The sequence below is a fragment of the Astatotilapia calliptera genome, chromosome 15, assembly GCF_900246225.1.
Source record: "Astatotilapia calliptera chromosome 15, fAstCal1.2, whole genome shotgun sequence".
Taxonomy (NCBI): Eukaryota; Metazoa; Chordata; class Actinopteri; order Cichliformes; family Cichlidae; genus Astatotilapia; species Astatotilapia calliptera.
This window is the reverse complement of record NC_039316.1, coordinates 32,860,448-32,875,065: the sequence shown is the minus strand read 5'-3', so window position 1 is coordinate 32,875,065 and position 14,618 is coordinate 32,860,448. Positions and strand designations below refer to the sequence as shown.

The 14,618-nt window shown below is 41.5% G+C and overlaps 1 protein-coding gene across 12 annotated transcripts in view; it reads right to left on the bottom strand.

The window, feature by feature from the left end:
* The window catches only part of LOC113006858 (cAMP-specific 3',5'-cyclic phosphodiesterase 4D-like), a 104,053-nt gene that overhangs the window by 4,493 nt on the left and 84,942 nt on the right, over nt 1-14,618 (bottom strand). For 7 of the 12 annotated variants that reach the window (XM_026143074.1, XM_026143072.1, XM_026143073.1 and 4 more), the window contains 10 exons: nt 13,937-14,010; nt 13,803-13,852; nt 13,321-13,433; nt 8,590-8,683; nt 4,926-5,287; nt 4,674-4,838; nt 4,450-4,549; nt 2,479-2,633; nt 1,741-1,863; nt 740-922 (listed from right to left, as the gene is read on the bottom strand). In XM_026143074.1, coding sequence (XP_025998859.1) covers nt 740-922; nt 1,741-1,863; nt 2,479-2,633; nt 4,450-4,549; nt 4,674-4,838; nt 4,926-5,287; nt 8,590-8,683; nt 13,321-13,433; nt 13,803-13,852; nt 13,937-14,010 — 1,419 coding nt within the window. The remainder of the gene's footprint in view (nt 1-739; nt 923-1,740; nt 1,864-2,478; nt 2,634-4,449; nt 4,550-4,673; nt 4,839-4,925; nt 5,288-8,589; nt 8,684-13,320; nt 13,434-13,802; nt 13,853-13,936; nt 14,011-14,618) is intronic. The other 5 variants (XM_026143079.1, XM_026143084.1, XM_026143075.1 and 2 more) reach the window with 1 other exon arrangement.

Here is a 14,618-nt window from a genome sequence, read left to right as displayed (position 1 = left end):
TTGCTTGCTGTTTCAGTAATGTTGGAGGCTAATCCATGACTGATAGTGTTCGATTATGTGTTTTTTTTATCCAGGTGTGCTTTTACTGCATTGGCAGTGTGTTTGGGATCTTTGTCATGCTCAAAAAGAAAACCGGTGCCATTTAGACACTTTCCAGATGGTGCTGCATGATGGATCAAAATCTAACTTTACTTTTCTGTGGTCATAATTCCATCAATGCTGACAAGAGCCTCCATTGTGTTTTACAGATATTCACTGTGGCACTTTCTCTCATTTTCAGTCCTGTTCTTATGTAGTTTGGCATACCTCAGCTGTTCTCTGTGTTTCCCTTCCTTAAGAATGGCTTCTTGACAGCCACTCTTCCACTGCATCAGCTCTAGAGCCAGATGCATTGCACAGCACATCCATTTGAAAAGGTCAGGTTCAGGGCCTGAACTGAAAGTGAGTGAAAAAGCATCCAAATGTCTAAAGAAAAATTTTGAAAGACTTTCAGAAATCCTGGAGAACTTTTGCTCAAGAGCACTTTAAAAGTATTATAATAAAGTTTGCCTCCTTGGAAACATAACACAAGGAAATGAGGGGTGGCTAAAGATATGCACAGCACTGTACTTTTAGATTCAACCTATGAAGGCGTATATATTAGCTCATTGCTTATTGTATTGCAATTATGTATGGAAGCATTATGTAGACAGGTTATTATGAGACTAAAACATCTGTTAACTTTGCCATCTGTCAGCACCTGACTCTTTTCTATGGAGGCGTTGTGTTTGTCACACATGGGGCTGATCTCCATGCCTCTATCCCGCTCCCTGTCTCCCTGGGTGAAACGCTCCTTCATGATGCGGTCCGTCCACTGGCGGTAAAGCTCCAGCGGTTTGGTTGGATTGCTCAAATCTGCACAATGGACCATGTTCTGCAGAACCTGGAAGAGAAAAACGCAGTCAGATGTGGCGTGTCATGCTGGGCAATGTTAGAGATGCAATGCAATCTCAACTGTAAAAATAATCCAGAAAAAAATTCAGTTTGAAAAACATTTTGAGCTTTGGCAACAGTCACTCATAAAGCTAAGAAAGTTAGTTAATGTTACTGTCATTTTTTTTTTTTGGGGTGTTAAATCTGTCCATTCAGAGCAGCAGTCACTGCTGACAGTAAAAACTAGTGTTTATTCAAACAAACTGCATTTTGTAAGTGCTGTCAAGGAGGTGGGGTATTTATTACCTCTTTTTTTTTTTTTTTTAAAGAAATTACACAATTTATTACTTAGAAACAAGATGAACACAGAACAAAACAATACAGATTTTCATTGTACTGAGAGGTTAAATACCCAACTTTATTCTTTATTACTATGATCAAAACCTTTTACTTCCATCAGAACCTCAATACTCAGCAAAACTGTACAGATGTTATGACTAATCTGTCCAGTAGATGGCAGCACCTTCACACAGACTGCCTGGTTTAAGTGCACGCTGTACAGCTGTGCACAGGTCAAAATGGAAACACGCTGACACCAGTGTCTTCGAGCCACTGCATAGTTTTCATCTGTCACATTGAGCAATTTTAGTACCAAAATCCTTTTTATTAAAGACCTAATGGTGAGATGTACAGAAACAACTCTCTTCTGCTCATTGCACTGAATGGACAAATGGTTTGCACATGTATATAATTGAAAAAATACAACGTATAATAATTATTTTTAAACATATACTATTAAAGTGTTATGCCAGCAGGAGTTGCTCTAACCTGGATACGGTCAGAGTAATTGTCTAGTAGAAGGACTCCCAAACTTGTGACTTTCTTGGTCTCCACCATTGTCTTCATGTCTGCCAAAAAGTTCATGTGTTTGGACATATCTGTGGCCAGCACCTACAGAGGACAGCAACCACACAAATACACACAATGCATTACAATTGTAAAGGTCTCATGCTCAACCTAAAGATGACTTCCTTGTGATTACAAGGAAAAGGAAGGATAGATGCAGGAAGTGAAGTGTTGTCTTACAGTGCCTGGGTTACAAAATGTAATGCTGACAAAGCAAATGCACACAGGCTGTTTTATCATCTATCAGATTCACTGCAGCAGTCCTGAGCAACACCTGATCTCTCTGTGTGTGTGTGTGTGTGTGTGTACCATGTTTACATATCTTTGTGGGGACCAGAAATTTGAATGTTACTATGTTTGTGGGGGTTAGGGTGAGCGGCTACGGATTGCATTATGTCAATGTGATGTGCGACAGCAAAAATTATGTTTCTGAGTTCAGCTCACAACCTTCTGGTTTTCTTTGTTCCGTCCAGTTGTAGATGCGAAAAAAAGGAAGCTGCAATTTTGTTCTCAGGAAAAATATATTACCAACAAGACTTTTCAGTGTGTCAGCAAGCATTCACAAGACAAACAAAAAACTGAACTGAAACGATCACATTTCAAAGGGACAGTATAACTAATGTTATAATATAAATCGCATAAAAAGGGCAGCGCTCTCACCATGTCAATCACCATCTTGCGGAGAGAGTCTCTCTGTTTCTTGCTGAGGTTCTGGAAGATGTCACAGTTTTCCTCCTGCAGCAGTTTGAAGCCCACAGCGAGATGGTGGTTTTCCAAAACTGACGCGTCATTATACATCAGCGCCAGCTCTGAACCTGGAGAAACGGAGGTAGAAATCCATAAAAACAAAAAACAGAACACCTTGAAGATAATTCTACTTTATTTAGCTTGATGTAAATCGGAGCTCACAGCAACCCACTGGGAATTAAATCATGTGCCACAGTGTGCAAATATAATAAAGAACCTGACCTGGCATCATTTCTATGTATTACTATGTATTTTAAAGACTGGAAAAGTTAAGGAAACATGTTAAAATATTTTGGCTGTAATTATTATTGATTTTAATCTGTACGTCTTTTTTTCTTTTTTTTTTAGCTAATTTTCAACTTTAAAGTATTTACATCGTCAATTCAGACTCTTGTTTTTACATTTCTGAGCTGCATCTAAACTATTATTAATGATAACGACTGAACAAAGCTGCTAAAATAAATGTGCAGATTACAGAGATCCATATAGATTAAAATAGACATATTAAAATAAAGGAAATAACCCTTTAATGCATAGTGGTCACTACAGTGGACAGCTAGTCAAAGGCTGTGTTCTTGTATTTGTGTCAGTGTTGATGGTACACTTGCACATAAACCACTACAGTAGACACTGATGTGTCACTCCACACCAAATTCATAAGTCAAAACGTATGACTTATGAAGGGCCAGAGTCGTCTCTATTTTTTGAGGCGACTGAGGTCCTTCAACATCTGCCAGAAAATGCTCGGGATTTTCTATGAGTCTGTTGTGGCCAGTGCGATCCTCTATGCTGTTGCATGCTGGGGGAGCAGGCTGAGGATCGCAGATGCCAACAGACTTAATAAACTAATCCGTAAGGCCAGTAATGTTGTGGGGATGGAGCTGGACTCCCTCAAGGTGGTGTCGGAGAGGCGGATGCTGTCCAAGATAAAGACAATGTTGGATAACACCTCCCACCCACTCCATGACATGTTGGTCAGTCACAGGAGCTCGTTCAGTGAGAGACTGAGATTACCGAAAAGCACCACTGAACGACACAGGAAATCTTTCCTGCCTGTGGCCATCTCCCTGTACAACGCATCCACTTAACACACTGGTTACTGCTACAACTACACATGTTTCTTTTCCAGCTATTTATTTATGAGTGACTTATGTATGTATATATATGTATATATTGTACTATTCTTAGTTAGCGTATTGTCTGTCTTGTCTTAATGTTGGTTTATGTTGGTTTATAATGGAGCACTGTAACAAAAAATAATTTCCCCCAGGGATCAATAAAGTATTCTGATTCTGATTCTGATGTTGTCCACCTAAGTGGACATGTAAAAAAAAACTCTTTGAACAGTACATGTTTTAAAAAAAAATGAAGTTCAAAAATCTTTTTTTCATGTCTAAAGATGAATAAAAATACTGATTGAGGTTGTCATAATTCATGCATCAAAGGGTTAAAGGAACAAAAATAACAGAAATCAATAAAAATCAATAGAAAACCTGTGGCGTGTATTTGTATGAGAAAGTGGAATAGTGACACAGAGGTATGCATTTTGTTTCGGGTCTGTGAGTTAACTCAGATCAGTCTGCCTCCACCATTTGATAAATATATCATCCTGAGGTCTCGGGGAATATGGCATTCCGATCTGATATATGTACTACTGTATCTTCTTGACCCTATTTTCTCACTATACTTAGAAAATAGTGTTCATATCTGGTATTTGATACAAAAATGCCACCTTTTGATCCTTAGTGACATTTTGGTGGAATACCTCTTTGAAAGGCGGCTTTAATCCTAAGCTTTTAGCTACAGTTTCTTAACAGTCAACTTTTAAACTGTCCTTATTTACCCCAAGCTGTGTGCTGTTTAAATAGAAAGACAGAAGCCTACTGGTGTTTATGAGGAACTGGTTGGTGACTCCTGGGTGGTCAACATCGTGGATAGCACTGGCAAACAGAGCGGCGATGATCTCCAGGTCTGTGAAAACCACCTGAGGTGAACGAGGAAGAGAAAATTAATTTATTCAGAAGAAAAAGTAGGTGGAGCTTTGCTCGGTCCACTGAGAGATCAGAGCCCTGGAGCTGGTAGGGTTAGATAATGCCTTATTTGCTCACCTCTAAAGCTGGGGTGGAGAGGAGGACGTGGGTGGACTGCACCACATCAGCTGCGTGGATGCTGTTGTGATAAGCTATGTCTGCATGGTAGTGGTCCTCTAAGGTCATCATGAAGGTGATGAAGGTGTCAACTGGGATATCGAAGGTTTTCAGAAGGTCTCGCTCCTGTCACATTGATGAGGAGCATTCAAGATAAACATGAGACACAAATTGGGTCGATTCTGGTCTTTGGTGGAGCGAACAGATTTCTACCTGGAAAATGGTGTACATGGTCACTGTCAGAGGACGGTTTCCAGAATATTCTGCTACTTTGAATATATCCATACCCCAACGATCGATATCCTCAAATTGCTGCAGAAATAAAAGAGAGCATGTAATGACACAGCGCATTTGTAGGTGTGTTTGTGTCTTTCTGTCTTTGCAGCGTATGCGCGAACCCACCTTGGCTAGCAGGTTCTCGTGTGGTGTGTTGACTCCAAAGCGAGGGATGGAGGCAGGCGCCAAACCCGGGCTTTGTGTGACCTTTTTCACACCGCTGATCTGTGACATCGGCCTCTTTTTCTTCTCCTTCTCCTTCGGAGGAGGAGAAAGGATTTCCACGTCATGTTGTTTCTCTGCAACATGAACAGACACGTAATGTTATGGCCAGATGTGATCCATTAGATCTGTAGGTGTTAGAAAAACCGTGACAGAGTGCTCACTGCATCCACTTGTGTCTTCAACCAATTTAAAATACACAGCCACTTGATTATTCAGTTCTACCTGCCTTACATTTAGAGGGAGATAATCACGCTGGTTTTCTTATCTTTGCAAAGCTTTTTACTCTGACAAACGCAAAAAAATCACAAGTTCTCTCAGATCTGTTAAACTGACTCACCAAACTGTCCACAATGTAGCCATTTCTATGAAGCAGCCCTGTTTCCACATAATGCGGGTCTGACTGTCATTTAGACACACTGCTGTTAGCAGCTGTTCATGAACCTAAAAACAGGACGACAACCTCCTCACTGCAATCACTCGCAGAGAGATTGGCGAAGTTCTTAAAAAAGGTACGTTTGGATTTAAACATGCAGACAGACGCAGCCGACACGGTGCAATCAGTCTGAGTAAGCATGCACCGATGAGCGTACCTCATTTGTGATGTGCTTCTTTGGAATTGGGAACTCAATTGATCGCAAAGTGGTTGTACTCCTAGTAAAAGCTTGGCTGCTGAATGCTAGTGTTACTGCGCAGCTACTACATCACTATTGGTGGACGGATTTGCAACTGACTTGCAATTTTTTTGCCAGTTTGTCATAGTTAATCATATTGCCACAAACATTTTACATATTGGATGTAATTTCTAATTTGACCCATTTTAAGCAAACCCATAGGAGGCTGACTCCATCTTATTGCCATTCGATCACAATGCTCCGCCTTAACAGCCCAAAGTTACTTTCAAGACAGGAACTGACTCTAAGTGGCTGCAGACCTGGTCCCTGTTTTTGCAACAACCATTTCAGAGATGATGACATTCCAAGTTTATTGCACAAAATCACAATTATTTTGCTTTTGCTGTGGCCTCCTATCACTGTAGAACTATTGTAGATCTGCCCTAGACAGTGGGAAGTATATGATGATGTGTCTGCATACTTTTAGCTACTGCTACAATTACTACTAATACTGTCAATATTTTAGTAATCATTGCACTACTAGAAACACTTAACTCTGTAAGTATTAGATGATAGTGTGACTGCAACAGCTCACGCAAATTCTCAATACTGCAGCTGGAACTTGTGATTCTTCAATTGTTGCTGCAGTCACATCCACTAGGTGTACTTTATAGACTTACTAGGACTTTAGTTGACACATTGTGAACAGTAGCTGTTACTACAACTGCTATTAACATAGATAATACAAGTCCACCTCAACAACCAACAGTTTATGGAAAACCTGAGAAAAAAAAAAAGAAAAGCCTGGACATCCATGAAAGACTACAGAGGATTTTCAAAGGATCCTGTCCATGGTAAAGAAGATCTTTTTCACAGCGTGCAGCAGGATGCAAAACACTCCACTCCCAGGGCTACTGTATAGACAAGTTATCAAGAGAAAATACTGAGGGTTCATCAGTGTAAAAGCAATGTAGAAGTAAAGTATGTTACAAACTAAGCTAAACTAAGCTAAGACTACTGAATAAACAGAAAGCCTGCAGTAAATAATCATAAAGGCAGAAATCCACATTTTGGTGATATCCATGAATTTAAGCAATTAATTTATATTTGTGATATTGTTTTCCACTTACAAAGACTGTATAAAAATAGTGGCAAATCCTAAATGGTTAAAGTATGCATGTCAGTTGCATCATTTTCTTCATTTCAAACCCACTGTAGTGGTGCACAGAGCTAAAATTCAGGAAACCGTCACTGTGCAACCTGACATTTTCCTAAACACATGAATTCCTGCACAAAGGAACTTAAACATACGGAAAACATGTGTAAACCCATCTTCATCAGCAGTATAATGACACATTATCATTATAATGACAATGAGACTCAGTTCACACCACCTGATCAGAAACCCGAAATCTATTTGTTCGTAGCTGAGATAATAAAACAAGGCTAAAAGGAGCAACAACATTGCTGGTTTTGCAGTGCTTGCTGAGAGATCTGGCCAACTAAACACAATTAATGTAAGTATTGCACAAAAACACCATGAAAACAGATTTTACGGCAGCAGGTGAAGAACACTAGCAGCAAAAACGTAACGATGATGGTTAAAAACCATCTGTTTCCCAGCAGTTTGATGACAAAGCACACTTGATTAAGATCAAAGGCAGAAGATTTTGTTTTTCAACCCAAATTAGAGAGCGTAGTCCTTGAGGCAAAAACACAAAAACACCAAAAGGTTTCCTTTGACGGTATCAGCATCATCTCAACATGATTTGTTGACTCAGAGGTACTGCCCCAGCAGACATGGCTGTGTTGAAGACGACTCATCCATTTTTTGGGGGGTACAAACCAAGGGAATAATGATACCATTGTGACATCACGGACAGCCAGCTTTACCTCACGTCCACACATCCTCTTCGGTATTTTCCATTCATTGTGTTTCATTAGCACAGAGGCACGAAATCCAGATACGAGCACACGGCACCTAAGGATGCACAGCGATCTGAGTGGCAGCGTCACACGAGGCGCTGTCTGGCCTTTCTCACCTCTCTCACAGTGCCTTCTCTTCCTCACACCCAAAACCATGGTGCTCATTTCCAAACGCAGCCAGACTTGAAGAAGAGGCACTCATATCAAAACGGCGTCCGACTGACAGCGCCATCCTCGTTCAGCCGGACCATCCTGCCGGAAGGGCTGTTGAACACTGAGCCTCCTATTCATACGGCACGCCGTTGAATAATGTGCACCCTGTTGCCGTGACAACGCCACACAATGTGTCCGGGAATGCTGTCTGCAGCCCCGCCTCCTTCTTTTTCAGAAAAAGGAAAAATCCTCACCTTCTCCATCTGTCCTGTTAACACAGTCCTCACCTTCTTTCAGAAACACGCTCTTTTCATTTCCATGTACAAGAACCCCCCCCCCCCCCACATCCTTTCTCCCTCACAATGACTCCCTTCTTCTATATAGTAAAATTCCCTTTCCCTGTTCCTTTGGAAAGTCATCCTCTCCTTCCCTTCCTTTCTTTCTGTCTTCTTTTTTTGTCCCTATTCATCCTCAAACCACATTTTTATCCACTCCAACAAAATACAAGAAGACCTCCTAACATTCAAATATGTTGAAGAGCAAAAAAGAAAAAAGGGAGATGCAAAGAAGCAAATTAGTTTACTGGCAGTGTTTCCCCTCAGCCTCGTAGTAGATACACCTGTGGTATCAATTTGAAAATCCTTCTTCAGTCGTTGCATTCACAAGATTTCAAAGTTCTAACTTACCGAGGAAGGTGTTGGCGATGTACTCTGACACCTGATTCCCTGAGCGGCTTGTTTCCGATAGCTGTGTCAGCTCGCGGTTCAGCATCCTCTTAAACTGTGTAGACATGACAAAACCATAAACAACACATGGTTAGTCTGCAAACACACACCAAGCATATGGGTGTGCATGTGTGTAGCAAGGCATTTTATTTCAAAATCCTTTCTGTAACTATAAACACTAATACAACATGCCTCCTTCCCTTCATTTGACTCTTAGACCAACAGAGGAAATGTGTAGCAAACTACGTTACCAAAATATGGGTGCAAACAAGCAGAAGGACCAAACAAAACAAACACTGAAGCACTTTCCAACGTTTGAATGAAATTTGTTTCATGTTCTAAACACGGAGACAAAACGGTAAACAAAAAGGTTTCCAAGGACAAACAAAAACAAAAACAAACAAACCCACAGTGCATGAAAGGTCAACGGAAAAAAATGACTAATATGTTACTACAGACAACCTAATGGATGCATGTCACATTTTAGCTTTTAAATTGCACATTACTAATTTGCTTAGATTTTTGTAACTGCAAAAACGTGGGAGAAATGTGAAGAGGCAGGTGAAAGATCGCATAACTAAAAAACAAATCATTATTTGTGTAACAAAATAGAGGGAAGAAGACGAGGTGCTGTGATGAAGGTGGTAACCTCCATGCATCCACGCTTTACACAATACACTTGAGCTACCTTGAGTTACCTGATACACATGGCTCATATACATAACCCTAAATGAGGAAACACAATCTGTGATCTCATACACCACACTCATTTAATTTGCATTTACTGAAATTGTTTTATATGTAGTGTATGCATATCATTATTTTTTATAGGTTTGACTCATTTTTAGAAGTCTGTTTGGCTGCTGAGGCCTCTGGGCTGTTCCTCCAGCATGCGGTGCTATTAAATACAGGAGGTGCTGATCGGAACAAACCAAGTATTGTGACGCCATAGGGCAGATAGCTAGAGTCATTTATCTTTGTTCTTTATATATCTTAGTTTTGTGAGTTAGATATTGAATAATTTGGGGTTTGATCGTTGTTACAATAGATTCAATTAACTACTAAGCAAACTGTAGATTTTTTTCTTTGTTATTAGATAATTTACAAGTGTTTGTTCCTCACCCTGCTCAGAGTATCTACATTGGTCTGATTGAATCTCTTTGTATCTACTTTATTATACTGGGTTTGGTTCTGTTTTTTTAACCTCTTTTAAGTGCCAAGAACTAAACTTGGCACATGAATGAAGGAAATCTGGGTTTGGTCGATTACTTCTTTGTTGCAACAATGCTTCTGCGAATAAATCTTATACTGTTGGAGAGCCTGTTTCCTCTGAAATGATGCCACATTTGTAAAGAAAATGCATTCGTGGGTCGAGCAGAATAGTTCAGTATGTGAGTTGTGCCCATGAAAAATGTGGCAAATCTTCTCTGACAATATTAAAACTCTTCTTGACTCTTGTTTTGAGCTTCCAGTAGCCTAGATGCTAACAATTGGGTGCCTGATTAGCAGCAGTTGTGAGCAAGGTCCCTGCTACAGTAGTCAGGTGGTGTCTGTCTGCTCTAAAAGTGCCACGTTTGACTGACCTGGAAAGGGCCCGTGCCATAAGGCAACTTCAAGCTGGTGTCTGGGATGTCAGAGACAGGCCATGAAGTGGGTGTCCCAAGAAGATTACACTACACCATTACGCTGGCATTGGCAACATGTGCACTGGGACCTGAACACTTGGAGGTACATTATGTTCAGTGAAGAGTCCAGATTCTGCCTACAACTATTGGATTGTAGGATCAAAGCTTTAAGAGGACATGGACAACACTGTGCTGACTGGTGGACCTTCTGGTGGAGGTAGTGTGATGGGGCGGGGCGGCATCTCCCTCACTGAAAAATAAGGCTTGTTATCTCAATGCAGAGAGATGCAGGTTGTGCGACCAACACAACCACATTTGCGAGAAATGCTGGTTGAAGAATGGGATGCCATCCAACAGCAGTGTGTGACCAAGGTGATGACCAGCATGAGGAGGAAGTGCCAGGCTGTTGTGGCAGTGTTCTTCCACATGGTAAATGGTAAATGGCCTGTATTTATATAGCGCTTTACTAGTCCCTAAGGACCCCAAAGCGCTTTACATATCCAGTCATCCACCCATTCACACATTCACATTCACATTCACACACTGGTGATGGCAAGCTACATTGTGGCCACAGCCGCCCTGGGGCACACTGACAGAGGCGAGGCTGCCGGACACTGGCGCCACCGGGCCCTCTGACCACCACCAGTAGGCAACGGGTGAAGTGTCTTGCCCAAGGACACAACGACCGAGACTGTCCAAGTCGGGGCTCGAACCGGCAACCTTCCGATTACAAGGCGAACTCCCAACTCTTGAGCCACGATCGCACATGCTACTGAGGCCTCCATTTGTTAAACTGTCAGTACGCATCGTTTTTTCAGACTTCCATAATTCAGTCCAGTAAGCTGTTTGCATTGGTAGAGAAAAGTTAGCAAGTTCTTAATGGGCACGACCCACATCTGTATTTTCCTTATTCATTTTCACTGTTAAAGCCCCAAAAACTTCACAGCCAAATCAAATGTTTCATTGTTTTTCCTTCGATTAAGAGTGAAACAAAATGTGGGGAAACCCCAGCAGTACACCACTCATAGGATTATGCTCCCAGCCTACAGTCCATGAATACCCTTTGATATACCTCCGTATATGCATATATATATACATATATATATATATACAAAAATCAAAACAAGCTACAATATCTCTATAATATCTCTAAGCACAAAAAACAAAAAACAAAAACACGTGCACTGTTTGTAGGAAAACAAAAACACAAGTGAAATTTTCATGAAGTTTTAATAAATTAAAAGAGTTCAGTGTTTCGCTGTTGAATTTAATGGCAGTAATGGGCGGTAGTTTCCACACTGATTATGTAACAGTCTCGGCAGGTGGAGGCTGAGGGAGGAAGGAGGGGATCTGGGTGAGAGTGTGATGCTGCAGTGGCTGCACGGCTATTTTGTGGCACACATACAGGCCAACGCAAACACATGCATCAGCCTACATAACTGTTTATCATCTGTTTGATTTCTCCTGGAGCTTCTCATCACGGCTTCCCCCTTTGTGCTTCAGTACTTCCTGCACGCGTGCGCGCACACACACACACACACACACACTTGTTTACATGCGAGCCATTTCTACACCTATGAATCATTCCTCTTAAGATTTCGTGTTTTGTTTTTTGACAATCATGACAACTGCTTCCTCTAACACGCATGGCTATTTTGGCCCTTTTTGTTGTCATTTCTGTGCTACACACACACACACACACACACACACACACACACACACACACACACACACACACACACACACACACACACTCACGTTCAGCCCCTTTGTGGATCTTGTCCCGAGTCAGATCCGACAGGTGGGCTCACTCAGCATTCATCCCACTGCAAAGCCTGCACTGCTGATCACTAGATCCCATTGTCAACAAGGAAAGCCAGCAGGGCTCCCCATCGCTCACCTGTCTGAGTCTCCAGTACAGATAAACCCAGAGAGCCGACGCAGGCATGTCAGCTCACGCATGTTGATGTTAGTAGAGGCTAAAATCCAAGTTTGCTTGCTTAGTAATAGGCTGCAATTTCCCCACTCAGTTCTGCTCCATGCTCAGCAGAGATGGTCTGGACATGAAAAAAAAGTCCATTTAAAAAATTAAAGTTCCCACAGTTCCTAGCTGCAATCCTGAAGATGAAGGGGGGGGGTGGTGCTGGAGGGATAGGGTGGGGTATAGCTGAGGTAGAGGAGGCAGGAGAAGAGCTCTGCCATCAGGGTGTGACTGCAGCCTCTCATTCAACTACTGTCACACGCTGTCAATGATAAACATAAAGAGGGAGAGCAGGAGCTAGAGTGAGGGAGAGTCTGCGAGAATCCCCTGCCCCCCCTGCCCCGCATGCTGGTCCCCCTTCTTCGACCAATCACGTTAGTCTAGCTTAAGGGGCTGAGTGGAGGAAAGAGATATGATTGGCTGAGTGAGGGAAGGAGGAGGTTTGCAGCCAGACAGCAGGAAGAGCCAGCAAGGACGTGCGCTGAGTGGAGAGAGGCACCATTCATGAACAGTAGTGTTATTTACGCACGCCTCAAATCTAATTTTCTTCCTGTACAAAGGTAATTTGTGAACAGTGAAAGCAAGTTTGCACTACAATGAAAAAGCTGAAAATCTCGGGTGTAGTTGATGCATGAGAGTAGATTGCAAAGCTCCTAGGACACACTGACTTTTCCCCCTCCATCTACCTTATTACAGCCCAGTCACAGCCAGTCTGTGTACTCTCTCTACAAACTAAAGTACAAAGAAAAAGTTAAAAGATTTTAGTCAATGTAGTATTTCAGAAAAAAACAAGTAATATTTAGTTTTTTATTGATTTTTATATTTTTGTGTGACCCAATTTGCACCAAATCATCTCAGCTGGAGCTGTTATCGGTATCTACCATCACACAAAATTTAAAAATGATATCTTGAAAACTGGATGCTAGACTGCCAACAGACAGTCAAACAGCACAGATTGGATACTCAGTTGAATAAATACATAAATACATAAACAAATGGGCATAGATCAGAGGCTTTTGTTTTCCACCTGCACTTCTTCACAGCATTAATGATCGGTATGGACACAGCTGAGTTGAATCACCTCACCTTGTTGGATGCCATCTCGCTGACCGAGTGTCTCGTCTGCAGGGTCTCCAGCTGGTCCAGACACCAGTCCAGCTCCTCCAGGGTCTCCATCGCCAGCTTCTGGTAAGGCTCCTCTGAAAGGTCAGAGGTCAAACAAAGACACGTTGCAGTTTACACCTGGGACTGCTGTGGAAACATCCACATCTTTAACATGTTGCATGGGTCTGCTGTTGATCTTGGTAAGAGAAAACTTGATCCTGTCATGCTGCACCTGTCCTGACTGTTAATGTCTTCACCATTCATTTACCAGCACTGTTATATTTGCATCCGTTTAACTGTAAGAAGCGCATCTTTCAGATTTACCTGAATCAACAATCACTTAATTCTTTTTCTATGTATTTAAAAAGACAACAACATTTTCATTTTCTATGAGAAAGGCACCATTAGTCACAGAGGAACTAGAACCTCTCAGTGTCCCATCACCCAGGGGTATTAACACTGACCTGTGAGACATGGATTACACATGGGCGGCTGGTTGCTGCTTGACGGCCGCCTGAAACACAAAACAGATGATGTGTCGGTAGAATAACAAAAGAGCAAATTAGTCATCCGCTCCACATCGTGTTTGTGCTCTTACTTGTTTCCCACACGATCTTGCAGATGTGTCAGAACAGCAAAGTTACTTCTCACCGTTCGTAGACTGGCAAGAACCTAAAAAAAATGAATAAACAAAATACGTGAACCAATTTTCGTTCAAAATAAAGAACCATTCTTTTAGATGGTTGAACCTTTTTTACCTGTTACCGTGAATATAGTGACTTTTTTGTTTTGGAACTTTTAACCCTTTTTAAAGCCCCTATCAGGAACTTTTAGCATTTAAATAAAAATGCAAAATGGACTTTGAGTAAGAAGAGAAAAGCTAAGTGGTTTAAAAACATCACACTTTACAGGCACAGCATGCAAGGGTTTCATGTCGCTGATAGTACTATCTGAGCTCAGCTAACTTCCAAAAGCCTGATGTAAGAGAGGAAGCATGCTGAAGCACTGCTCTCTCTCATATCTAACGTTTACTGATGATAAACTTTTATAGGGTAAATATTGGACTTTAGTTTGGAATTATCACATGTACACAGATCATGTTAGTAGGTCGCTGATGATGATCACACACACACACACACACACACACACACACACACACACACACACACACACACACACACACACACACACACATAAGAACAAGCTGTTCAGCACAAAGAGAATGTGTGTGGGTGTTGTCTGTGAAAAATGAACCATGTCTTATTTCTCAAACTGATGAG